The sequence below is a fragment of the Caretta caretta genome, chromosome 20 (genome assembly GCF_965140235.1).
Source record: "Caretta caretta isolate rCarCar2 chromosome 20, rCarCar1.hap1, whole genome shotgun sequence".
NCBI classification, from domain to species: Eukaryota; Metazoa; Chordata; order Testudines; family Cheloniidae; genus Caretta; species Caretta caretta.
The window spans coordinates 1-27876 of record NC_134225.1 but is presented as its reverse complement, the minus strand read 5'-3'; the positions used below and the strand labels follow the sequence as shown (position 1 = coordinate 27876).

At 46.2% G+C, this 27876-nt stretch overlaps 1 protein-coding gene and 1 long non-coding RNA gene across 3 annotated transcripts in view; one reads left to right on the top strand and one right to left on the bottom strand.

The window, feature by feature from the left end:
• Positions 1–19250, bottom strand: part of LOC125627730 (uncharacterized) — a 60623-nt gene extending 41373 nt beyond the window's left edge. The window contains exon 1 of the long non-coding RNA XR_012665605.1: positions 19051–19250. This is a non-coding gene — a long non-coding RNA (uncharacterized LOC125627730). The remainder of the gene's footprint in view (positions 1–19050) is intronic.
• Positions 19251–19272: 22 nt separating this feature from the next.
• On the top strand, positions 19273–27278 carry RACGAP1 (Rac GTPase activating protein 1; the record flags this gene model as incomplete). 2 transcript variants are annotated; one of them, XM_075121630.1, is given in 4 exon segments in its annotated part: positions 19273–19446; positions 24679–24763; positions 25778–25980; positions 27142–27278. In XM_075121630.1, coding segments are annotated over 3 exon segments (425 nt in total), but the record flags the coding sequence as incomplete, so codon positions are not given.
• Between the last annotated feature and the right edge of the window lie 598 nt (positions 27279–27876).

Below are 27876 nucleotides of genomic sequence, written 5' to 3'. Positions count from 1 at the left end.
TGTAGTGATAATCAAGAGGGCCCATTTAGACAGTTGACAAGAAGGTGTGAGGATACTTAACTTTAGGGAAATAGATTCAAAATGTGTAATGACCCAGCCACTCCCAGTCTCTATTCAAACCCAAGTTAATGGTATCTAGTTTGCATATTAATTCAAGCTCAGCAGTTTCTCATTGGAGTCTGTTTTTGAAGCTTTTCTGTTGCAAAATTGCCACCCTTAAATCTTTTACCAAGTGGCCAGAGAGGTTGAAGTGTTCTCCTACCGGTTTTTGAATGTTATGATTCCTGATGTCAGATTTGTGTCCATTTATTCTTTTGCGTAGAGACTGTCTGGTTGGCCAACGTACATGGCAAAGGGGCATCGCTGGCACATGATGGCATATATCACACTGGTAGATGTGCAGGTGAATGAGCCCCTGATGGCGTGGCTAATGTGATTAGGTCCTATGATGGTGTCATTAGAATAAATATGTGGACAGAGTTGGCACTGGGCTTTGTTGCAAGGATAGATTCCTGGGTTAGTGTTTTTGTTGTGTGGTGTGTAGTTGCTGGAGAGTAGTTGCTTCAGGTTGGGGGGCTGTCTGTAAGCGAGGACTGGTCTGTCTCCCAAGATCTGTGAGAGTGAGGGATCATTTTTCAGGAGAGGTTGTAAATCTTTGATGATGCGCTGGAGAGGTTTTAGTTGGGGGCTGAAGGTGATGGCTAGTGGCGTTCTGTTATTTTCTTTGTTGGGCCTGTCCTGTAGTAGGTGACTTCTGGGTAGTCTTCTGGCTCTGTCAATCTGTTTTTTCACTTCAGCAGGTGGGTATTGTAGTTTTAAGAATGCTTGATAGAGATCGTGTAGGTGTTTTTCTCTGTCTGAGGGATTGGAGCAAATGCGGTTGTATCTTAGAGCTTGGCTGTGGACAATGGATCGTGTTGTGTCCTGGATGGAAGCTGGAGGCATGTAGGTAAGTATAGTGGTTAGTAGGTTTCCGGTATAGGGTGGGGTTTCTGTGACCATCGCTTATTAGTACAGTAGTGTCCAGTAAATGGACCGCTTGTGTGGATTGGTCTAGGCTGAGGTTGATGGTGGGATGGAAATTGTTGAAATCATGGTGGAATTCCACAAGGGCTTCTTTTCCATGGGTCCAGATGATGAAGAGGTCATCAGTGTAGTGCAAGTAGAGTAGGGGTGTTAGGGGACGAGAGCTAAGGAAGTGTTGTTCTAAGTCAGCCATAAAAATGTTGGCATACTGGGGGGCCATGCGGGTACCCATAGCAGTGCCGCTGATCTGAAGGTATACATTGTCCCCAAATGTGAAATAGTTATGGGTGAGGACAAAGTCACAAAGTTCAGCCACCAGGTTAGCCGTGACATTATCGGGGATACTGTTCCTGATAGCTTGTAGTTCATCTTTGTGTGGAATGTTGGTGTAAAGGGCTTCTACATCCATAGTGGCCAGGATGGTGTTTTCTGGAAGATCACTGATGGATTGTAGTTTCCTCAGGAAGTCAGTGGTGTCTCAAAGATAGCTGGGAATGCTTCTAGCGTGGGGCCTGAGGAGAGAGTCCACATAGCCAGACAATCCTGCTGTCAGGGTGCCAATGCCTACTCTGTAATGTGTCACTGTAACTCTCTGTGCTAGAATATTATCACAGAAGGAAGCTTTCATTGCAGACAGTGCTATTTACATAACATTGGACATAATTCCTAAAGATACAGATTTGCTTAAAGTCACACAATGAATCTGTGGTATGGCTGTGAACAGAAACTCTCTCCTGAGTCCTGGTCCAATGCCTTAACCACAAGACTGTCCTTTATCAGATGAGAGTTGAGACGAGAGACAATGTGGCACAAAGATACAAGGCTGATCTAGACAGTGGGAGCTGAAGAGGAGAAGGCTCTTGTGCTGTAGTGGAGAGATTCGTGGATGGAGTAGAGAAGAGGTGAAGAACCATAGAGAGAGAAGGTCTATGAATTACATTGCAGCAAGATTTTGGAAGGTTTCAAAAGCATGAACAGCATTTTGAGCTAAATCCACAAAGGGAATGCCGAACTTTTAGGTGTCTGCCAGCCAGTGGAATCCTCAGCCCTGAGTTAAGTGGCAGTATAAAATGCTGGGGCACCTATCCCCATAACCATGAACCTGCTCCTGGAATTAGGTGCCTAAGACGGGTTAGGCCAGTCCTTTCTCACAAATATTTATTTATACAAAGTGGAACAGTTCCAACAGGAGAGGACTGAGAGAGATCCATGTGAGCATAGCTAATAGCCTAGGGATTAGGGCACATACCTGTGATATGGGAGACCCAAGATCAGTGCCCTGCCCTAAATCAGAAAATAGGTCTCGCACCTCCCATGTCCTAAATTCTATCAAGTATTCTGGGACACACATTGACACACCCAGTCCAGAAAATTCCTGATCTGGTTGGATGCACGGGCTCCCTCCCTGACCTGATCTTTTGTGCAAGTCTTTATCTGGTTGGTGTACTCTGAGAAGGCCTACCAGATTGAGCCCTGCAGTCAAGATAGGTGGAGGAATGCCTAGTTTGTGAATCCAACAAGGATTTAGGTGTGAGCTAGGACACTGAGCAGTTCCACAGCATCAGGATTTAGGTGGTTTTGGGAATGTCCATCAACTGGAACTTAGGTGCCTACAGAGATAGGGAGGAGCTGAGCAGGGGTTCTGAGGATCTCAGTAGCACCTAAATGATGGGCTTAGGTGCCTGAATCCCTTTGTGGATCTATCCCTGTGCGACTCAAAGCTTTGGGTGTGGAGTGGCAGGTTACCTTTTCATTCCTCCAAAGTGCCAGACTCTGCCTCAAATCTGGTTCAATGGCTCCCTGAGAAGGACTCGAAAAAATTACATATGAAGACAGATGGAAGAAAACTAATTTGTGTAACATTGAAAAACAGTACGCAAGAGATGAATATGGTCACTCTTTACAACCACCTAAAGGACAGTAATATCAAGGAAGAGAGAGAAATTACTTACAACTGAGACTAATAAAAAGGCATAGAATAATGGGCTACAATTTAAAAGAGATTTCAGTTTGTTACAAGAGAAAAAAACCTTTGATTCCTCTAAAGTAGTGTTTCCCAAACTTGTTCTGCCGCTTGTGCAGGGAAAGCCCCTGCCGGGCCGGGCCGGTTTGTTTACCTGTTTGCTGCTCCAGGCCAATGGGAGCTGCTGGAAGTGGCGGCCAGTACGTCCCTCGGCCCACACCTCTTCCAGCAGCTCCCATTGGCCTGGAAATGCGAATTGCGGCCACTGGGAGCCACGATCGGCCGAACCTGTGGACATGGCAGGTAAACAAACCGAGAGACATGGCAGGTAAACAAACCGAGAGTGGCACAACTTGCCTAGAGGTAATTATGGTCTAGCCATTAGGGGCACCCTTGGCAAGGTGAGATTAATGCAGTGCAGACAGGAGCTGCATAGGGTCCAAGACATGAATCAAAACCCTAGAACTAAGCCCTGCTGGAAATCTGGCTAGCTGGAAACTGTGTTGGATGGTCTTGTATTTAAAATAAATGACAAATTAAGAGAGATCTTAGAATCATAGAATCATAGACTATCAGGGTTGGAAGGGACCTCAGGAGGTCATCTAGTCCAATCCCCTGCTCAAAGCAGGACCAATCCCCAATTAAATCATCCCAGCCAGGGCTTTGTCAAGACTGACCTTAAAAACTTCTAAGGAAGGAGATTCTACCACCTCCCTAGGTAACGCATTCCAGTGTTTCACCACCCTCCTAGTGAAAAAGTTTTTCCTAATATCGAACCTAAACCTCCCCCACTGCAACTTGAGACCATTACTCCTTGTCCTGTCTGCTTCTACCACTGAGAATAGTGTAGAACCATCCTCTTTGGAACCACCTCTCAGGTAGTTGAAAGCAGCTATCTAATCCCCCCTCATTCTTCTCTTCTGCAGACTAAGCAATTCCAGTTCCCTCAGCCTCTCCTCATAAGTCATGTGTTCCAGACCTCTAATCATTTTTGTTGCCCTTAGCTGGACTCTCTCCAATTTATCCACATCATTCTTGTAGTGCGGGGCCCAAAACTGGACACAGTACTCCAGATCAGGCCTCACCAGTGTCAAATAGAGGGGAACGATCACATCCCTCAATCTGCTGGCTGTGCCCCTACTTATACATCCCAAAATGCCATTGGCCTTCTTGGCAACAAGGGCACACTCTTGACTCATATCCAGCTTCTCGTCCACTGTCACCCCTAGGTCCTTTTCTGCAGAACTGCTGCCTAGCCATTCGGTCCCTAGTCTGTAGCGGTGCATTGGGTTCTTCCGTCCTAAGTGCAGGACCCTGCACTTATCCTTGTTGAACCTCATCAGATTTCTTTTGGCCCAATCCTCGAATTGTCTAGGTCCCTCTGTATCCTATCCCTGCCCTCCAGCGTATCTACCACTCCTCCTAGTTTAGTATCATCCACAAATTTGCTGAGAGTGCAATCCACACCATCCTCCAGATCATTTATGAAGATATTGAACAAAACCGGCCCCAGGACCGACCCTTGGGGCACTCCACTTGATACCGGCTGCCAACTAGATATGGAGCCATTGATCACTACCCGTTGAGCCCGACAATCTAGCCAACTTTCTACCCACCTTGTAGTGCATTCATCCAGCCCATACTTCTTTAACTTGCTGGCAAGAATACTGTGGGAGACCATGTCAAAAGCTTTGCTAAAGTCAAGAAACAATACATCCACTGCTTTCCCTTCATCCACAGAACCCAGTAATCTCATCATAGATGAGTAATCATGTAATTATGTAACCAGTAATCTCATCATAGATGCGGGTTCTATTCTTGGCTTCATTTCCTGTGTGATCTTAACCAAGTTACTTCAATTTAGCCCTCTGTAAAAGGGGTTTATCATACTCGCTAACTTCACAGGAGTGATTGTGATGCTTCATTCATTAATATTTGTAAAATTATTTGAGTTCCTTGGGTGATTGGTGCTACAGAAGGGCAAAATGTTGTTATTGATCCCATACTTGGTTTAAAGGCCTGTGTAGATGGGGCTTTAGGATGATTTTGTGGTTAAACCACAGGACCACATGCTGGGACAGCTAGTTTCTATTTCTGGTTCTGCCATTGACTCACAGTGTGACTTTGGGCAAGTAATTGCCCTTCTGTGCCTCGGTTTCCCTATAGAATATGGATAATTTTGACCTACTTTCATGGGGAGTGAAGTAATGAAGCTTTATTCATTAATATTTGTAAATGGCTTTGAGGTTCTCAGGTGGAAAATACTATAGAAGTGCAAAATAGTAAATTATTATTATTAAGCTAGACAAGGCTCTAACCTACGAGACACAGGTTTTTGTGAAACAGACTCTATTATACACAGTAACATACTTTATGAACTTGCTTCTCCACTTAGTAATTTGAGCATTTAGTTCTGCTTTATCATTGCTAATATCCATCCTTCAGTTACCCACTGTTTTGTTTCAGCGTTAAGAGATTAAAATGCATGATTATTTTATGGTTATGTGACTTGTTTTGTGTAATTGTTGGTTTTTATTTGTTTTTATTTTAAACGTGGTGCACATTGTTAAATGTCTCAGAATGGATCACACACGTAGGATGTGAAACGTGCTCTTGCTTTTTAGAGCAGAAGGGACGGATCTTAAACTGTTTTTCAGATCAAGGTTTAAGGGGAAAATCTCTTGAGGTATCATTGTTCCAAACTGGGAGCCCTTAAATGGTCTAATTTGTATGTTAAAGGACTCTGGGAGACAGTTTTATCTAGTGATTAAAATAATAGACTCAACAGATGGAAAGGAATTTTAGATTATCCAGTTTACCTCCCTGAAAGCTGAGGTGCTGGGTAAGAGTCAGGACTCTTGGGTTCTATTCCTGATTTACTGTGTCCTCTTCTGCTCAGCTTTCCCTCAATAATTTCTTCACAATCAAAGACACACAACCTACTTACACACACAAACCAACCTATAAACTAGTCAAGCTATTTCTTTGACAAGCTGAGAAGGGAAAAGAGATTTCTACTGTTATTTTTAAGTAACTGGGAGAATCTTAGATGCTAATTTGATGTGGGCCTTATAATAAGTATCTAAAAAGACAGATAGACCTTCAGCAAGTTACTTCACCTGTATCTCTCATTTTCTCCATCTGTAAAATGGGGCTAATCTAACCTAAACTAAGTGTCTATCTAATCTGAATTAATCTATCTAATTTATCTACTTTGTTTTATAGAGGTTTCAGAGTCGCAGCCGTGTTAGTCTGTATCCGTAAAAAGAAAAGGAGGACTTGTGGCACTGTAACAAGAGTGATCAGGAAACGTGAGCTATTACCAGCAGGACTCCCCACTGTATTTTCCACAGTATGCATCCGATAAAGTGGGCTGTAGCTCACGAAAGCTCATGCTCAAATAAATTGGTTAGTCTCTAAGGTGCCACAAGTCCTCCTTTTTGTTTTATATAGTGCTTGCTCCTGTGTTATCTAAATGCTGATTAAGAAGGTTAACATTTTCAAAAGTGGACGCTGATTTTGAGTGCCTCAACTAGAGTCAGACCAGCTCCTACTGAAGTAAATTTGAGCCACTTGAGGCCATATTTTCAGAGGTCCTGACACCTGAGTTCCTATTGACTTCAGCTAGAGCAGTGGGTGACTAGGTCTTCTGAAAACCAAGCCCAAAATGTCTCAAATGGGGCACCCAAAAATTAAGGCACTCATACTTGGTGGCTACTTTTCAAAATGTTGATCTAAATATCTGTGAGGCACTTGGAGGTTATCAGATGAAAAAGACAGTATTATCATCCTCAGAGCCAATGAATCTTGTGTTCTTTTCCTGACTCAGTAGGTGCCAGAATTTGTGACCTCACAAGCAGGTAAAATATCACACTGTTCCTGTTCAGGTTAATGAGCATTTGTCCTATCACAGTGCATTTTTTCTCTTTACTATCCCATATCACTATTTTCATTTGCTTTAGACTCATTATAAAGTGAGGTATTAGAACAGTTTTACCAGGAAGAATGGACTTTTTTGTACACACCGGTAAAATACAGTATCAACACTCAGAATTATTACTTAGGACATTAGAGAGACAAGGTGGGTGAGGTAATATCTTTTATTATGGGATCAATCTATTTGTGGAAGAAAGCTTCCACAGAGGACTTCGGCATGTCTCAGAGAATTTTTACACTGCTCAGCAGTGCAGACTACTGGGGTGTGAATAGCAGTGTGCACCAAAGTGCTGCGCTGTAGCTCCCCTGTGTGAATGGTGTAAGCATGAACTAAACAGTTCCTAGTTTGCATTAACTTAGGCCCCTGCAAACAGGATTACGTTAGTCCAAAGTAGGAACCTTTTAGGGTATGTCTACACTACGAAATTAGGTCGAATTTATAGAAGTCGTTTTTTTAGAAATTGTTTTTATATATTCGATTGTGTGTGTCCCCACAGAAAATGCTCTAAGTGCATTAAGTGCATTAATTTGGTGCAGTGCTTCCACCGTACCGAGGCAAGCATCGACTTCCGGAGTGTTGCACTGTGGGTAGCTATCCCACAGTTCCCGCAGTCTCCACTGCCCATTGGAATTCTGGGTTGAGATCCCAGTGCCTGATAGGGTAAAAAACATTGTCACGGGTGGTTCTGGGTACATGTAATCAGGCCCTCCCTCCCTCCCTCCCGCTGTGAAAGCAACGGCAGACAATCGTTTTGCGCCTTTTTTCCTGAGTTACCTGTGCATATGCCATACCACGGCAAGCATGGAGCCCGCTCAGCTCATGGTCACCGTATGTCTCCTGGGTGCTGGCAGACGCGGTACTGCATTGCTACACAGCAGCAGCAACCCATTGCCTTGTGGCAGCAGACGGTGCAATAGGACTGGTAGCCGTCATCGTCGTGTCCGAGGTGCTCCTGGTCGCCTCTGTGAGGTCTGTGGGCAGACATGGGTGCAGGGACTAAATTAGGAGTGACTCGATCAGGTCATTCTCTTTAGTCCTGCAGTCAGTCCTATTGAACCATCTTCTGCCGAGCAGCCATGAGATGTGGATGGCTTGCAGTCCTGCACCGTCTGCTGCCAGCCAAAGATGTAAAAGATAGATGGAGTGGATCAAAACAAGAAATAGACTAGATTTGATTTGTACTCATTTGTTCCCCCCTCCCGCCCCCCCGTCTAGGGGACTCGTTCCTCTAGGTCACACTGCAGTCACTCACAGAGAAGGTGCAGCGAGGTAAATCTAGCCATGTATCAATCAGAGGCCAGACAAACCTGCTTGTTCCAATAAGAACAATTACTTAGGTGCACCATTTCTTATTGGAACCCTCCGTGAAGTCCTGCCTGAAATACTCCTTGATTTAAAGCCACCCCCTTTGTTGATTTTAATTCTCTGTAAGCCAACCCTGTAAGCCATGTCGTCAGTTGCCCCTCCCTCCGTCAGAGCAACGGCAGACAATCGTTCCGCGCCTTTTTTTCGGTGCGGATACCATACCACAGCAAGCATGGAGCCCGCTCAGCTCACTTTGGCAATTAGGAGCACATTAAACACCACACGCATTATCCAGCAGTATATGCAGCACCAGAACCTGGCAAAGCGATACCCGACGAGTAGGCGACGTCAGCGTGGTGACATGAGTGATGAGGACATGGACACAGACTTCTCTGAAAGCATGGGCCCTGCCAATGCAGGCATCATGGTGCTAATGGGGCAGGTTCATGCGGTGGAACGCCGATTCTGGGCTCGGGAAACAAGCACAGACTGGTGGGACCGCATAGTGTTGCAGGTCTGGGACGATTCCCAGTGGCTGCGAAACTTTCGCATGCGTAAGGGCACTTTCATGGAACTTTGTAACTTGCTTTCCCCTGCCCTGAAGTGCATAAATACCAGGATGAGAGCAGCCCTCACAGTTGAGAAGTGAGTGGCAATTGCCCTGTGAAAGCTTGCAACGCCGGACAGCTACAGGTCAGTTGGGAATCAAATTAGAGTGGGCAAATCTACTGTGGGGGCTGCTGTGATGCAAGTAGCCCACGCAATCAAAGATCTGCTGATATCAAGGGTAGTGACCCTGGGAAATGTGCAGGTCATAGTGGATGGCTTTGCTGCAATGGGATTCCCTAACTGTGGTGGGGCCATGGACGGAACCCATATCCCTATCTTGGCACCGGAGCACCAAGCCGGCGAGTACATAAACCGCAAGGGGTACTTTTCGATAGTGCTGCAAGCTCTGGTGGATCACAAGGGACGTTTCACCAACATCAATGTGGGATGGCCGGGAAAGGTACATGACGCTCGCATCTTCAGGAACTCTGGTCTGTTTCAAAAGCTGCAGGAAGGGACTTTATTCCCAGACCAGAAAATAACCGTTGCGGATTTTGAAATGCCTGTAGTTATCCTTGGGGACCCAGCCTACCCCTTAATGCCATGGCTCATGAAGCCGTACACAGGCAGCCTGGACAGTAGTCAGGAGCTGTTCAACTACAAGCTGAGCAAGTGCAGAATGGTGGTAGAATGTGTATTTGGACGTTTAAAAGCGTGCTGGCGCAGTTTACTGACTCAGTTAGACCTCAACGAAACCAATATTCTCACTGTTATTACTGCTTGCTGTGCACTCCACAATATCTGTGAGAGTAAGAGGGAGACGTTTATGGTGGGGTGGGAGGTTGAGGCAAATCGCCTGGCCGCTGGTTACACACAGCCAGACACCAGGGCGGTTAGAAGAGCACAGGAGGGCATGGTGCACATCAGAGAAGCTTTGAAAACCAGTTTCATGACTGGACAGGCTACGGTGTGAAAGTTCTGTTTGTTTCTCCTCCTCCCCTCCTCCTTCGATCACTGCTTGCAGAGGCAATAGAGTCATTGTTGCTTCACATTCATGCATTCTTTATTCATTCATCACATAAATAGGGAGATGACTACCAAGGTAGACCAGGAGGGGTGGTGGAGGAGGGAAGGACAATGCCACACAGCACTTAAAAAGTTTACAACTTTAAAACTTATTGAATGCCAGCCTTCTGTTTTTCGGGCAATCCTCTGTGGTGGAGTGGCTGGTTGGCCGGAGGCCCCCCCACCGTGTTCTTGGGCGTCTGGGTGAGGAGGCAATGGAACTTGAGGAGGAGGGTGGTTGGTTACACAGGGGCTGTAGCGGACGTCTGTGCTCCAGCTGCCTTTGCTGCAGCTCAACCGTACACTGGAGCATATTGGTTTGATCCTCCAGCAGCCTCAGCATTGAATCCTGCCTCCTCTCATCACACTGCCAGCACATTTGAGCTTCAGCCCTGTCTTCAGCCTGCCACTTACTCCCTTCAGCCTGCCACTTACTCTCTTCAGCCCGACACCTCTCCTCCCGGTCGTTTTGTGCTTTCCTGCACTCTGACATTGTCTGCCTCCACGCATTCATCTGTGCTCTGTCAGTGTGGGCGGACAGCATGAGCTCAGAGAACATTTCATCACGAGTGCGTTTTTTTCTCTTTCTAATCTTCACTAGCCTCTGGGAAGGAGAAGATCCTGTGATCATTGAAACGCATGCAGCTGGTGGAGAAAAAAAAAGAGACAGTGGTATTTAAAAAGACACATTTTATAGAACAATGGGTACACTCTTTCAAGGTAAACCTTGCTGTTAACATTACATATATAGCACATGTGCTTTCGTTACAAGGTCGCATTTTGCCTCCCCCCACCGTGTGACTAACCCCTCCCTCCTTCCCCCTCCCCGTGGCTAACAGCGGGGAACATTTCTGTTCAGCCACAGGCAAACAGACCAGCAGGAACGGGCACCTCTGAGTGTCCCCTGAAGAAAAGCACCCTATATCAACCAGGTGACCATGAATGATATCACTCTCCTGAGGATAACACAGAGAGATAAAGAATGGATGTTGTTTGAACACCAGGAAACATACACTGAAATGCTTTGTTGTACAATGATTCCCGAATACGTGCTACTTGCCTGGAGTGGTAAAGTGTCCTACAATGGAGGATGCAATAAGGCTGCCCTCCCCAGAAACCTTTTTCAAAGGCTTTGGGAGTACATCCAGGAGAGCCGCGAATGCCAGGGCAAATTAATCATTACACATGCTTGCTTTTAAACCATGTATAGTATTTTAAAAGGTACACTCACCAGAGGTCCCTCCTCCGCCTGCCGGGTCTGGGAGGCAGGCTTGGGTGGGTTCGGGGGGTACTGGCTCCAGGTCCAGGGTGAGAAACAGTTCCTGGCTGTCGGGAAAACCGGTTTCTCTGCGTGCTTGCTGTGAGCTATCTACAATCTCATCATCATCATCTTCCTCGTCCCCAAAACCTGCTTCCGTGTTGCCTCCATCTCCATTAAAGGAGTCATAGAATCATAGAATCATAGAATATTAGGGTTGGAAGGGACCTCAGGAGGTCATCTAGTCCAACCCCCTGCTCAAAAGCAGGACCCATACCCAATTAAATCATCCCAGCCAGGGCTTTGTCAAGCCTGACCTTAAAAACTTCTAAGGAAGGAGATTCCACCACCTGCCTAGGCAAACAACACGGCTGGGGTAGTGGTGGCTGAACCCCCTAAAATGGTATGCAGCTCATCATAGAAGCAGCACGTTTGGGGCTCCGACCCGGAGCGGCCGTTCTCCTCTCTGGTTTTCTGGTAGGCTTGCCTTAGCTCCTTAAGTTTCACGCGGCACTGCTTCAGGTCCCTGTAATGGCCTCTGTCCTTCATGCCCTGGGAGATTTTGACAAATGTTTTGGCATTTCGAAAACTGGAACGGAGTTCTGATAGCACGGATTCCTCTCCCCATACAGCGATCAGATCCCGTACCTCCCGTTCAGTCCATGCTGGAGCTCTTTTGCGATTCTGGGACTCCATCATGCTCACCTCTGCTGATGAGCTCTGCATGGTCACCTGCAGCTTGCCACGCTGGCCAAACAGGAAATTGAAATTCAAAGTTCGCGGGCCTTTTCCTGTCTACCTGGCAGTGCATCTGAGTTGAGAGCGCTCTCCAGAGCGGTCACAATGGAGCACTCTGGGATAGCTCCTGGAGGCCAATGCCATCTAATTGTGTCCACAGTACCCCAAATTCGACCTGGCAAGGCCGATTTAAGCGCTAATCCACTTGTCAGGGGTGGAGTAAGGAAATCGATTTTAAGAGCCCTTTAAGTCAAAAAAAAGGGTTTCATCGTGTGGACGGGTGCAGGTTGACATCGATTTAACGCTGCTAAATTCGACCTAAACTCCTAGTGTAGACCAGGGCTTAGTCTGCACCTGCAGTGTCCACATGGGGGTGTTACAGCACAGCACTCTGGTGCACCCTGCTATATACCCTGTAGCCTGAACTGCAGGGGCGACTAGGCGTGCCTGGTTTATAGAGCACCTTTTGCAAGCCTTAGGGTATGTCTACACTACGGAATAAGGTCGAATTTATAGAAGTCGGTTTTTTAGAAATCGGTTTTATAAATTCGAGTGTGTGTGTCCCCACAGAAAATGCTCTAAGTGCATTAAGTGCATTAACTCGGCGGAGCGCTTCCACAGTACCGAGGCAAGCGTCGACTTCCGGAGCGTTGCACTGTGGGTAGCTATCCCACAGTTCCCGCAGTCTCCGCTGCCCATTGGAATTCTGGGTTGAGATCCCAATGCCTGATGGGGCTAAAACATTGTCGCGGGTGGTTCTGGGTACATATCGTCAGCCTCCCGTTCCCTCCCTCCCCCCGTGAAAGCAAGGGCAGACAATCATTTCGCGCCTTTTTTCCTGAGTTACCTGTGCAGACGCCATACCATGGCAAGCATGGAGCCCGCTCAGGTAACCGTCACCCTATGTCTCCTGGGTGCTGGCAGACGCGGTACGGCATTGCTACACAGTAGCAGCAACCCCTTGCCTTGTGGCAGCAGACGGTACAGTACGACTGGTAGCCGTCATCGTCATGTCTGAGGTGCTCCTGGTCGCCTCTGTGAGGTCGATCAGGAGCGCCTGGGCAGACATGGGCACAGGGACTAAATTTGGAGTGACTTGACCAGGTCATTCTCTTTAGTCCTGCAGTCAGTCCTATTGAACCGTCTTATGGTGAGCGGGCAGGCGATACGGACTGCTAGCAGTCGTGCTGTACCATCTTCTGCCGAGCAGTCATGAGATGTGGATGGCATGCAGTCCGTCTGCTGCCAGCCAAAGATGTAAAAGATAGATGGAGTGGGTCAAAACAAGAAATAGACCAGATTTGTTTTGTACTCATTTGCTTCCCCCCCCCTCCCCTGTCTAGGGGACTCATTCTTCTAGATCACACTGCAGTCAAGATGCAGCGAGGTAAATCTAGCCATGTATCAATCAGAGGCCAGGCTAACCTTCTTGCTCCAATAAGGACAATAACTTAGGTGCACCATTTCTTATTGGAACCCTCTGTGAAGTCCTGCCTGAAATACTCCTTGATGTAAAGCCACCCCCTTTGTTGATTTTAGCTCCCTGAAGCCAACCCTGTAAGCGCCCCTCCCAGCGTCAGAGCAATGGCAAACAATCGGGCATCTGAGAGTGCTGTCCAGAGCAGTCACAATGGAGCGCTCTGATGGGGCTAAAACATTGTCGCGGGTGGTTCTGGGTACGTGTCGTCAGGCCCCCGTTCCCTCCCTCCCTCCGTGAAAGCAAGGGCAGACAATCATTTCGCGCCTTTTTTCCTGAGTTACCTGTGCAGACGCCATACCACAGCAAGCATGGAGCCCGCTCAGGTAACCGTCACCCTATGTCTCCTGGGTGCTGGCAGACGCGGTACGGCTTTGCTGCACAGTAGCAGCAACCCCTTGCCTTCTGGCAGCAGACGGTGCAATACGATTGGTAGTCGTCCTCATCGTGTCCGAGGTGCTCCTGGCCGCGTCGGCTGGGAGCGCCTGGGCAGACATGGGCGCAGGGACTAAATTTGGAGTGACTTGACCAGGTCATTCTCTTTAGTCCTGCAGTCAGTCCTATTGAACCGTCTTATGGTGAGCAGGCAGGCGATACGGACTGCTAGCAGTCGTACTGTACCATCTTCTGCCAGGCAGGCAAGAGATGAGGATTGCTAGCAGTCGTATTGCACCATCTTCTGCCAGGCAGGCAAGAGATGGGGATGGCTAGCAGGCGTACTGTACCATCTTCTGCCAAGCAGCCATGAGATGTGGATGGCATGCAGTCCTTCTGCACCGTCTGCTGCCAGCCAAAGATGTAAAAGATAGATGGAGTGGGTCAAAACAAGAAATAGACCAGATTTGTTTTGTACTCATTTGCCTCCTCCCCTGTCTAGGGGACTCATTCCTCTAGGTCACACTGCAGTCACTCACAGAGAAGGTGCAGCGAGGTAAATCTAGCCATGTATCAATCAGAGGCCAGGCTAACCTCCTTGTTCCAATAACAACGATAACTTAGGTGCACCATTTCTTATTGGAACCCTCCGTGCAGTCCTGCCTGAAATACTCCTTGATGTACAGGCACCCCCTTTGTTGATTTTAGCTCCCTGAAGCCAACCCTGTAAGCCGTGTCGTCAGTCGCCCCTCCCTCCGTCAGAGCAACGGCAGACAATCGTTCCGCGCCTTTTTTCTGTGCGGACGCCATACCACGGCAAGCATGGAGCCCGCTCAGCTCACTTTGGCAATTAGGAGCACATTAACCACCACACGCATTATTCAGCAGTATATGCAGCACCAGAACATGGCAACGCGATACCGGGCGAGGAGGCGACGTCAGCGCGGTCCCGTGAGTGATCAGGACATGGACACAGATTTCTCTGAAAGCATGGGCCCTGACAATGCATGCATCATGGTGCTAATGGGGCAGGTTCATGCTGTGGAACGCCGATTCTGGGCTCGGGAAACAAGCACAGACTGGTGGGACCGCATAGTGTTGCAGGTCTGGGACGATTCCCAGTGGCTACGAAACTTTCGCATGCGTAAGGGCACTTTCATGGAACTTTGTGACTTGCTTTCCCCTGTCCTGAAGCGCATGAATACCAAGATGAGAGCAGCCCTCACAGTTGAGAAGCGAGTGGCGATAGCCCTGTGGAAGCTTGCAACGCCAGACAGCTACCGGTCAGTTGGGAATCAATTTGGAGTGGGCAAATCTACTGTGGGGGCTGCTGTGATGCAAGTAGCCCACGCAATCAAAGATCTGCTGATATCAAGGGTAGTGACCCTGGGAAATGTGCAGGTCATAGTGGATGGCTTTGCTGCAATGGGATTCCCTAACTGTGGTGGGGCTATAGATGGAACCCATATCCCTATCTTGGCACCGGAGCACCAAGCCGCCGAGTACATAAACCGCAAGGGGTACTTTTCAATAGTGCTGCAAGCTCTGGTGGATCACAAGGGACGTTTCACCAACATCAACGTGGGATGGCCGGGAAAGGTGCATGATGCTCGCATCTTCAGGAACTCTGGTCTGTTTCAAAAGCTGCAGGAAGGGACTTTATTCCCAGACCAGAAAATAACTGTTGGGGATGTTGAAATGCCTATATGTATCCTTGGGGACCCAGCCTACCCCTTAATGCCATGGCTCATGAAGCCGTACACAGGCAGCCTGGACAGTGGTCAGGAGCTGTTCAACTACAGGCTGAGCAAGTGCAGAATGGTGGTAGAATGTGCATTTGGACGTTTAAAGGCGCGCTGGCGCAGTTTACTGACTCGCTTAGACCTCAGCGAAACCAATATTCCCACTGTTATTACTGCTTGCTGTGTGCTCCACAATATCTGTGAGAGTAAGGGGGAGACGTTTATGGCGGGGTGGGAGGTTGAGGCAAATCGCCTGGCTGCTGGTTACGCGCAGCCAGACACCAGGGCGGTTAGAAGAGCACAGGAGGGCGCGGTACGCATCAGAGAAGCTTTGAAAAACAGTTTCATGACTGGCCAGGCTACGGTGTAAAAGTTCTGTTTGTTTCTCCTTGATGAACCCCCCCGCCCCTTGGTTCACTCTACTTCCCTGTAAGCTAACCACCCTCCCCTCCTCCCTTTAATCATTGCTTGCAGAGCCAATAAAGTCATTGCTGCTTCACAGTCATGCATTCGTTATTCATTCATCACACAAATAGGGGGATGACTACCAAGGTATCCCAGGAGGGGTGGTGGAGGAGGGAAGGAAAATGCCACACAGCACTTTAAGCACAGCACTTTAAAAGTTTACAACTTTAAAATTTATTGAATGACAGCCTTCTTTTTTTTGGGCAATCCTCTGTGGGGGAGTGGCTGGTTGGCCGGAGGCCTCCCCACCGTGTTCTTGGGCGTCTGGGTGTGGAGGCTATGGAACTTGGGGAGGAGGGCGGTTGGTTACAGAGGGGCTGCAGTGGCAGTCTGTGCTCCAGCTGCCTTTGCTGCAGCTCAACCATACACTGGAGCATACTGGTTTGGTCCTGCAGCAGCCTCAGCATTGAATCCTGCCTCCTCTCATCACGCTGCCGCCACCTTTGAGCTTCAGCCCTGTCTTCAGCCCGCCACTTACTCTCTTCAGCCCGCCACTTACTCTCTTCAGCCCTCCACCTCTCCTCCCGGTCATTTTGTGCTTTCCTGCACTCTGACATTATTTGCCTCCACGCATTCGTCTGTGCTCTGTCAGTGTGGGAGGACAGCATGAGCTCGGAGAACATTTCATCGCGAGTGCGTTTTTTTTTCTTTCTAAGCTTCACTAGCCTCTGGGAAGGAGAAGATCCTGTGATCATTGAAACACATGCAGCTGGTGGAGAAAAAAAAAGGGACAGCGGTATTTAAAAAGACACATTTTATAAAACAGTGGCTACACTCTTTCAGGGTAAACCTTGAAAGTTAACATTACATACATAGCACATGTGCTTTCGTTACAAGGTCGCATTTTGCCTCCTCCCACCGCGTGAACGGATTTTGGTTGAATGCCAGCAAACATACACTGCAATGCTTTGTTCTACAGTGATTCCCCAGTACGTGTTGCTGGCCTGGAGTGGTAAAGTGTCCTACCATGAAGGACGAAATAAGGCTGCCCTCCCCAGAAACCTTTTGCAAAGGCAGAACCGCAAATGCCAGGGCAAAGTAATCCTTTCACATGCTTGCTTTTAAACCATGTATAGCATTTTAAAAGGTACACTCACCAGAGGTCCCTTCTCCGCCTGCTGAGTCCAGGAGGCAGCCTTGGGTGGGTTCGGGGGGTACTGGCTCCAGGTCTAGGGTGAGAAACAGTTCCTGGCTGTCGGGAAAACCGGTTTCTCCGCTTGCTTGCTGTGAGCTATCTACAACCTCCTCCTCATCATCTTCTTCGTCCCCAAAACCTACTTCTGTATTGCCTCCATCTCCATTGAAGGAGTCAAACAACACGGCTGGGGTAGTGGTGGCTGAACCCCCTAAAATGGCATGCAGCTCATCATAGAAGCGGCATGTTTGGGGCTCTGACCCAGAGCGGCCGTTCGCCTCTCTGGTTTTCTGGTAGGCTTGCCTCAGCTCCTTCAGTTTCACGCGGCACTGCTTCGGGTCCCTGTTATGGCCTCTGTCCTTCATGCCCTGGGAGATTTTCAGAAAGGTTTTGGCATTTCGAAAACTGGAACGGAGTTCTGATAGCACAGATTCCTCTCCCCAAACAGCGATCAGATCCCGTACCTCCCGTTCAGTCCATGCTGGAGCTCTTTTGCGATTCTGGGACTCCATCATGGTCACCTCTGCTGATGAGCTCTGCATGGTCACCTGCAGCTTGCCACGCTGGCCAAACAGGAAATGAGATTCAAAAGTTCGCGGTTCTTTTCCTGTCTACCTGGCCAGTGCATCTGAGTTGAGAGCGCTGTCCAGAGCGGTCAGAATGGAGCACTCTGGGATAGCTCCCGGAGGCCAATACCATCGAATTGTGTCCACAGTACCCCAAATTCGAGCCGGCAACGTCGATTTAAGCGCTAATCCACTTGTCAGGGGTGGAGTAAGGAAATCGATTTTAAGAGCCCTTTAAGTCGAAATAAAGGGCTTCATTGTGTGGACGGGTGCAGGTTTAAATCGATTTAACGCTGCTAAATTCGATCTAAAGTCCTAGTGTAGACCAGGGCTTAGAGCATTCTGTGGAATTCCAGTATACAAACATAGATTGTAAGGATACCTTCTCATTACCCACGACTGAAATGCAGACACTGCTGTTTCACTCTCATAGAGTAACATTGTAAGGCTGGATCCTGCAAACATGCACATGCTTAACGTTACCACCACAAACAGTTCCATTCACTTCAGTGGAAGTACTGATGGGAGTACTCCATGCATCTGAAGAAGTAGGTTTTTTACCCACGAAAGCTTATGCCCAAATAAATCTGTTAGTCTTTAAGGTGCCACCAGACTCCTCGTTGTTTTTGTGGATACAGACTAATATGGCTACCCCTCTGATAGATGGTAGCTATGGTAATACAAACAAATAATAATAATAGTAAAGTTAAGCATCTGTGTGTTTACAGAATTGGATCCTAAGATTGTAAACTAATTGGCGCAGGGTCTGTCTTTCACCATATGTCTGTACAACAGCTGGTTTGGGTTGGAAAATACTGTATGCAGTGAAAAAGATGTGAATGGAAAGACGCAGACTATAATTATCCCATGTTGAAATATGGCCACGTCCTTGGAACTAACAGCCTGACTCTTATGGAAAATGCAATGACAACAAGCGCACATGACCTCAGTTTTATGTCTCATCGGAAGAGCAACAGCTCCAAAAGGCAACCCTAAAACATCCTCACTGCATTTTCCACTTTATGCATCCAATGAAGTGAGCTGTAGCTCACGAAAGCTTATGCTCAAATAAATTGGTTAGTCTCTAAGGTGCCACAAGTACTCCTTTTCTTTTTGCGAATACAGACTAACACGGCTGATACTCTGAAACCAGTCCCCACACAGCAAGCCTGGGTCTGCCCTTCCTCAGTTACTGCAGCTGTAGAACTGAGAGATTAGCTTAGGTAAGGTTTCTCAAACTGGGGGGTCGGGACCCCGCAGGGGGTCACAAGGTTATTACAGCGGTGGTCACAAGTTGTCAGCATCCACCCCAAACCCCGCTTTGCATCCAGCATTTATAATGGTGTTAAATATATTTAAAAGTGTTTTTATTTATAAGAGGCGTGGCACTCAGAGGCTTGCTGTTTGAAAGGGGTCAACAGTACAAAAGTATGAGAATCACTGGCTTACACTGCAACATGCTTGGGGTGGGTGCTGTGCCTTCTTTGCATATAGGCTGTAGCCCACTGAAGCCTCTCGGTGTGTCCCAAGTGCTGAGGTCTCCATTGCGACACTTGCCCTCACTGACGAAAACGCCACCCTGCGGCTCTCAGAAACCAGGGGGCGGAGCCGGGAGGCCAGGCCCTCAACAAAGATGCTGTTCAGGTCAGCTTCAGCGTGCCAGTTCTACGTGTGGAAGCGGAACCAATGAGTGGCAGAGAAGGCGCGGATAGCTTTCTGTGATTCGCCAGCTGTGAGGATTCAAATCAGAGGGCGAGGCTGCCGCGCGGAGCTGGGTGGTTGCACTACAGTTAGCGCCTGCCGGCTGGTGAGGAACCGCCGCTCCGAGCGTGTGAGGCGGCCAGGGTGAGTAGCGGGGGTACCGGGGTCACCCTGTCTGGCGGGCGTGGGGCCGAGGGGTCCCTCCCGGCTGACGCTGTGGGGGCGAGTACCCGCGCTGAGTGACCCCCAGGCTGGTGGGGAGGGGTCGCCCCATCGGCTTCCCCTGTGTCGTGGTGGCGGGCCTTCCCCCCGGCCGCCGCGCCGCACTGCCCCTCCGAGACTGGGGGTCGGTGCCCGTCAGGCAGGAACCGGTCCGAGCTGGCCGGAGCAGCCCCGCGCGCTCTGATGCTGGCATCTCCCAGCACGGCTAGGCCCCGTCACGGTGGCATCGCGGCCCCGAGGGGACGGGAAGCCCTGGCGGCGGGAGGGCGATGCAGGGTGCTGGCGATGCCTTCCACGCAGCTGGAACGTGCCTGACTCGACTCTTCTTTGTACTGACCCTTCCTCCCCGCATCAGGCTATGGTGGATTAACCTCAGGGAGCCTCATGACCACGATAGCCGCCTCTGTCGTCAGGCGGGGTCCTGTTTGGGGAGAGCCTTGCTGTTGAACGCCCCTTTGCGTGGTGGGCATTGCTGGATTCCTGGTAGGGGAAGACAGTTGTGTTTTGGACGTCCCAGAGTGAGCCCGTACCTGTCAACGGGATGTTTAGGATGCCCTGCATGGGTGTTTTTCTCTAGAGGCATAATTGAAATTCTGTTAGATCCTTGGGTTTAAATAAACTTGTAGCTCTTTCAGTGGGACCCTAGGTTTCAGAGTAGCAGCCGTGTTAGTCTGTATTCGCAAAAAGAAAAGGAGGACTTGTGGCACCTTAGAGACTCACCAATTTATTTGAGCATGAGCTTTCGTGAGCTACAGCTCACTTCATCGGATGCATAAAGTGGAAAATGCAGTGAGGAGATTTATATCCTAATGACTCTTTCAGATACACTCCTCTTACTTAGAGGCATCTTTGCAACTGATATTGTAAATGTATGAGAAGGCTTAAGTTAGACCTTTTGGATCTCTACCTTGTGTAGAGAAAGAAAGAGTGATTTATAGTCTGGAAGTGACACCTCCCTTTTAACTGTGGAACAGAAGAGTTGCCCAGCATTGTGGTATTTTGTTTTAAGGACATGGATTACCTTGAAATGAGACTTTGAGAGAACTAAAATTAATTTTGACCCCTTAGTTAGGGCTGCTTGGCTTCCATCTCCTGTCTCATGTTTAGGTCTGGATCTCCATGAAAGCACTGTAAATATCAAATTTTAGGAAGGTGCCTGGGTGATTGATGCTTTAAATACACTGTATCAACCCTTCTAAAATGTTGTTTTGCATTTTGCCTTCTCCAGACTCTTCTCTCACCCCATATTGTCTATTATATTTTTAAGTGGTTGAAATTCTTCACTCATTCCTCTCTAAACCTGGATCATTGTACCTTTAGAAAATAACTTGGTGAATGTAGATTTTAAGTGCTACTGCTCAGGCAGCTGTACTTGCTGCCTACATATTTTTTAGGTGTTGAGGTAAAAGGCATTTAACCAGCTGAAAAACACTGTACCTCTTGAAGTTAGTAATTTTATGGGAGTGGGGGGAGGAACAGTTAAATTTTAATCAAACTTTCTTTCTTAGACATCTGTACTCTATTCCTATGTAAATCAGGGTTGTATTCGCTGTTTGAGGTAATCCCATTGTTTTTAGTGGGACTGCTCTTGTGAATAAGGAAAGTAGGATTTAGACTATGTTAGGGTTCTATTTATGGTGGAATGGGTGTATCTATTTACACTTTAAGAATGCAGCTCTCATAGATGTACTGGAGGGCTTGCTAGTATACCTTTATGTTGTCCCGTAAGTGTTACTGGTGAGAGAACTGTGGAGTGAAGCACTAAGCACTCATGGTGAGAACAGGAATGTTCAAATACCATGTCATTGTCCAGTGGTGGACTAGTTGTTAATCCTTCTCTACTGAGAACAATCCTCCACCTGCAGAAATATGAGATAGGCTTGCCAACTATTGAGGTGACTGCAAAGTTCCAAGAGGTGCTTGAGACACTCTTAGTTAAATAAGAAGGCTTCAGATAGTTCTGCAGAGCTGGCACAGTTTGGCTGGTGATGCAGTAATGATTTTCTGCTGCAAGAGTGCTCGCTTCTGTAAGTAAACACAATTGCCACCTACATCCTATTACATAAACCTTGGAACATGGGGACCTGAATCCCAGGATTCTCTTAGGGCTGACTAGCAACATGTCTGTCAGGTGAGGTATAAATAAATGGTATCACTGTAAAGTGTGGAGCCTGTAGAAGACAAACAGATGATAGGATGGCAAAGAAAATTAGCAAACACAACTAAGGTCAGTCTGACTTAGAGTCTGACCACCAGCTAGACTGCAGGACGTTGTATGCAAGAACACAGTGAGGTTGGGTTTAGCAGAGGAAAAAGCCATGGACAGGAATGACTGGTGGTGGTGTACTGCTTCCTATCCCTGTAAAGTTGCTTTGGAATGAGGGAATAGTAAAGTGTGCATTTCAGTTAAATGGATAGTGTGGGAAGAAAGGTCTTTGGATTCCCAATAGAGGAGCTGGCACTACTGCCTGCAGCCTGTTTGAATTTTTTTCCAACTTCCGTTGGGTGATGTGGGGGGACCCATTGTGTAGCCAATAATGTCATGTCTGATTGGTTTTAAATGTTTTAAGTAACAAAAAATTGTACTCAATTTTTTTCTTACTTATTTTTATAACCACAGGAGACTTGCCCATTAAGAACCCATAAAAAGAACTGCTGCTGAAGTGATTCGAAGAACATTTAACGCACTAGTGCTCTTTATTGGTGTAATGAGATTGCTGTAGAGAGTTTCTTGGTTAGTGCTTGATTCTTAAGAGGCATATCATTTTGGATATGGAACCAAAGAGTTCAGGTCTAGTCTAACCCCCTGCCAAGATGCAGAATTTTGTTGTGTCTAAAGCATCCAACACAGATAGCTATCCAGACTCCTTTTGAAAACCTCCAGTGAAAGAGCTTCCACAACCTCCCTAGGCAGTCTGTTCCATTGTCCTACTGCTCTTACGGTTTTAATCCTAAATTTTCAGCTAAATCTGCTATGCTGTAGTTTGAACCTATCACCTCTTGTCCTGTCCTCTGTGGCAAGATAGAACTTTTCTCCATCTTTTTTTATGGCAGCCTTTCAAATATCTGAAGACCACTATCATGTCTCCCCCAGGCTCCTCTTTTTCAGATTAAACATACTCAGTTCCTTCAGCCTTTGCTCATATGGCTTACATCCCATCCCTTTGATCATCTTTGTCACTCGCCTCTGGATCCTCTCCAGTTTCTCTATATCCTTTCTATAAAGACCAAAACTGGATGCTGTACTCCAGCTGAGGCCTAACCAGCGCTGAGTACAGTGGTACTATCACCTCCTGTGACTTGCATGCTGTGCTTCTGTTAATGCAACCTAAAATTGCATTTTCTTTTTATGCAACAGCATTGCATTGCTGACTCGTGTTGAGGTTGTGATCCACCATAACTCCCAGATCCTTTTCAGCAGTGCTGCCGCCATGTCAGTTATCCCTCATTCTCTATTTGTGCATTTGTTTTTCTTCCCTAAGCGTAACACCTTACATTTATCTTTGCTGAATTTCATTTTGTTGTCAATAGCCCAGTTCTCCAATTTATCAAGATTACTCTGAATTTTAGCTGTATCTTCCAAAATGCTGTTAACCTCTCCAGCTTTGTGACATATGCAAATTTGATCAGTATGCTCTGTATTCCTACATCCAAAACATGTATAAAGATACTGAACAACACCAGACCCAGAACAAATCTCTGTGGAACCTCACTGGAGACCTCCCTTCAATCTGACGCAATTCCATCGATAGTTACTCTTTGTTTGTGGTTGTTTAACCAATTATGTAGCCACTTAATGGTAGTTCCACTGAGCCTGCATTTTTCCAGCTTACTTATCAGAATGTCATGTGGCACTGTGTCAGAAGCCTTGCTGAAGTCCAGGAATATGGTTATGAGAATCAGTCCACTGGAAAGCATTTCAAAACAATTCTGCTATCATATTACGCTCTTCCCTTACCCTTACTAAGAACATTTTCATGAAAATTAGATCTGAGGATTCATCTGCTTCTGATGCTGGTTTGGTATCTGAACTCGTAATCCAGGTCCAGTCCTTGCAAAGCCTTACTCCTGTAACTAAAGATTACTTGCTAATAAGGCTTTTCTGCACTCTAACACCGGTTTGACATCAGTCATGGAGAAATGAACAGAATTAAGCAGGAGAACATATGAACATTTAAAAACTGATGTCCCCCTTTCTTTTAGGTGTCCCTACTAATGAAGAGTGTAGAGTGAAAGAACAGAAATATAGAATAACATTCTTGCAGTAGAATTTTTCTTCTGAGGCATCAGCAGGTCTCTAAAGTGTTTGAATTTTCCCTGCCGAATGGAATTAAAGCATGCCTGTTCACAGTAGTTCATATGTAAACTGCTTTTACCCTTCTAATTGTGGAGATGGTGTGTTGTGTAGCTTGGATGCCAGGACATATTACAATGTAATCATCTGCCTGTACTTGGTATTAACATATTAGCCAGAGTTCTCATAAGCATTCCAGCAGAAACCTGCATTAGAGAAGTAATTTCTGCACTGTTGAGCTAGCAATTTCTGTCTTGATCATTCCTGTGATGTAACTGGTACTGCCATGGCCATCATTTTAAAAGATCTTTTCAATAAGAACAGTAATTTAAAAAATGAAGCAAAATCCAAATCTACCCAAAGATCTTCCAAGGACATTTGTTTAATTTTTTATGTATGTAGCTCTGAAACTGTATGGATAATGGTGTCCTTTGAAGAGTTATATTCTTCCTAGTCCAGAATTGGAACATTTTGTATACCTTCAAAATTATAAATTGGCAGGAAATCCCTGATTGTCTTGTTTGGGGTATGAGGCCCTACAGTATATTGCAAGTTATCTGAAGCATTGGAGTGTTTGTGGGGGTGTGTATGGGGGAAATGTAGTGGTTCTGTACAAAGCTGTCTCGACCATCTTCAATTTATGGGGACACTTGAAGACCTTTTCTTCAAGGAATAAGATCAGAAACATACAGCTGTTTGAAACTGCATTCTTGAGAGACTTTTGTATTTGGCTACAAATGTTAAGTCAGAGACTTTAGAGCACAGGTTTGTCTTAGGCTGGCAATGAATGACTCCTGTGTCTGGAGGAGTGGAAAAACCTGGATAGATCACTTTAACTCTTTTCATTTCTTGGCAGGAAGATGGAGACTGCAATGCTGAATTTACGGAATCTGTTTGATCAACTCATGCACCAGTCAGAATTTCTAAATGAAGGAAATGAATACCGTAAGTCAAGTCACAGTTAACTCATGTATGTTGTTCAATGTAAGAATAGACAACTACTAGCTCATTTCAACTTCAGCCCCGAGTACTAAAGAGCCCACTGATGGCTTTGTAGGTAGTGGTGCTCTTCTAGGTACATAGATTTGGGAGCAAACTTGGTTCATTTGCTCTGACTGGATGCTTGAAGTGACCAGCTGAACTTCTGGAAAGAATGCATCATGCTGTAGCATCCTGATTTTCTTGCACACAGAATTTCAAAGTTGGAGTTTACAAGGTTTGTAAGGTGTGTGTGTGTGTGTGTAGAGTAAGCTAATTAGTACCAAAGGAGGGGGTGAAAACCTTAGAGGGCCCCAATAGTTAACTTTCTTCGACATGGGCCCAAGGAGAGTTTACACTGTCTGGGACTAACTGCTTCCATAAATAGCAGGGGGGAAAACGCTGGCTGAAGGCAAACTTGTGAAATCTCTTCTTGCTGTAGCTTTGCAGGGTGGAACATTTATATTCCCCTTAGGGCAGTGTGAAACAGCTAAAGGAAATTGGCTTTATACAAATATTGATTTGAAAGTAAAATTATCTAGCTGAATGGAGTTGCAGCTCCAGACATCCATAATACTAATTTACATCTACTGGAGCATATTACAGCAGTTATATTTGAATCTGCTATTGAAAGTCTTTCTGGTGTACTAAGCTGTGACGATAATGTAGTCTGTCTTCATGTTACTTTAATAGCAGTAGTTTTGGCCGGATGTATGACAACTTGCCAGGAAGGTCATCTTTTTCTTTAAGCTGATATAGCATAACATATGAAACCTGGGGAGCGACTCTCTTATATTGAAGTCTACATTACATGCTAGAGACAGGATGGCCAGTAAAACAGGAATCCATGATTCTGGTATGGGGAACTGATGTAACTGCTGGGGACATCAGCTAGACCAGTGGTCACCAACAATCGACTGGTTGATTCTAGAGTTGTTAAGACAGTTAGAATGTTGTTAAGACTAAGCGTCCTCTTCTCAGAGTTTATCCAGTTGGCAAAGAACTTTGAAGAGTTCAGAAAGAAGTGGCAGAAGGCAGATCATGAGCTGGCCAGGTACAAGGATCTTCTGATGAAAACAGAAACTGAGTGTAGTGCACTGGATGTGAAGCTGAAACATGCTCGCAATCAGGTGGATGTGGAGATCAAGCGAAGACAGCGAGCTGAAGCAGACTGTGAGAAGCTGGTGGGTATCATGTTACCTGTGATGTGACTTGTGTGTGGAACAGGCTTTGCCTTAATTACATAGAGGCTCACTTAAATGAGTGTTTCCGTGCTATAGATAAGTCCACTCAGAGAAGGATGTGGAAAGTTACAAAAGAGCCCTCTATGTTCCTAAATGTGTTGGCACAAAAATATTAATTCCTGTAGTATATTTAATAGCTATACATGTTTTCCATGGTACCATCACCTTCAAATGTAACAAAATGGAAGACTCCACTGATTTTAATGACACTGGGCAATAGGAAATGGCACATGAAGCACCTTCATCTGATTAGAGTATTAGGAGTGTTCAGTATGGTTCTGACTGCTTGAGTTCAGTTTGTAGCTTCAAAGCTACATGCAGCTCTTCTGGGAGTTTAATGAGCCTGATAGGAACTCTTTTCACTCTCCTGGTCTCAGGTAGAGAGGACATAGGCAGCCTCCCACCAATGGCATGTGTGAGGCAGGAATGAAGAGAAATTCTATATTACATGGATTTGCAGAGAGCCACAAAACCATGACTACTTGCGTCACTGCAGCATTGTGAGACATCAACAAATTTCAGGAAGTTCTATTGGGAATCTTGTGACTGTCTGTGAGGCCTTTTGCTGCAGTGTCTCTCCAGCTCTTTAGGGTTTAGTAACTGTAGACATTTATAACCCTGCAGGTAGGAATTGAAGCATATTGGCAAGATTAGTATGGAGTTTAATTCATCCTAATGTGTTGTTTGGAAGATTCCATATTGGTTTCCTCAGCAGACTGGAATTGTTCAACTCTATAATTCTTTTGTGCGTTTCTCAGCAGTCTAAAAAGGTCTAAGCTACTTGGATTTATGAAGACAATAACTGGCACCTAATAAGACCTCAATAAATTGTTTTCTATTGCAAGAGAGTATAGCCTTCATTTGAGTAGTGATTTAATTCAGAAGAATCTCACTGCTGCTACTTTAAATTGAGTTTGTTACCTGTTGGAAGCTATGACACCAGTTTCTGCTTTATGGGCTTTTAATATGGTGTTGGAGTAGCAAACTTCCTCAAAGCCTACCTGCATTAGCTGTATTAAATGTCTTATGGTCTGCCTGTCTCCCATAAATCTGAAGTGACGCTTTCTCCCCTAGCTACTGCTGATGTTTTCCGCTTTACAGGAGCGGCAGATCCAACTGATTCGGGAGCTACTGATGTGTGATGCATCTGGAAGCATTCAGCTAAGTGAAGAACAGAAATCTGCCCTGGCCTTCCTTAACAGGCCTCACCTTTCCACTGGAGGTTCTGGGAACAGAAGGTAGGGAAGGTAGCAACCTGACCATAAGGGAAACAACTGATTAGCACAAATACTTAAACTCTTGGATATCTGGTCCCTAGATTTACAGTAATCTTTGACTTTTCCTTTGCAATACCCCAAAGCTATCAGCTTTTTTCTCCTGTGATCCTGTATTCCAGGATCTTTCACATGACCTCTTCCTCAAAGTGATCTAATGCATAACATAAATTATTTTAGTTTGAAAAATTTGAAACTTTAACTGTTCTTATCGAAAGCTATAAGAATTTCATATTTCTCATTAAATCTAATTAAAGCAGGTAATTGCATTTACAAGTTACAAGTTTTTGATATCCTCTCAAAATCATTACAAAAATATATTTTTGCCATATCTTTGAGACTGAATACAGTGATCCAGATGAGGTCATGTCACTGATTTATGTAATGGCACTGAAATATTCCTTATAGCAGAAATAAGGGGGCTCAAGAAGCACTAAAATGATTGCAAAAATCATTATTATGTTTATACTACATTAGTGCTACATTCATAGCATCAAGGTCTTGCCTTGTTCCGAACTGGAATACATAGCTATTGCCTGGTCAGTAAACTTGCCCTGGAATC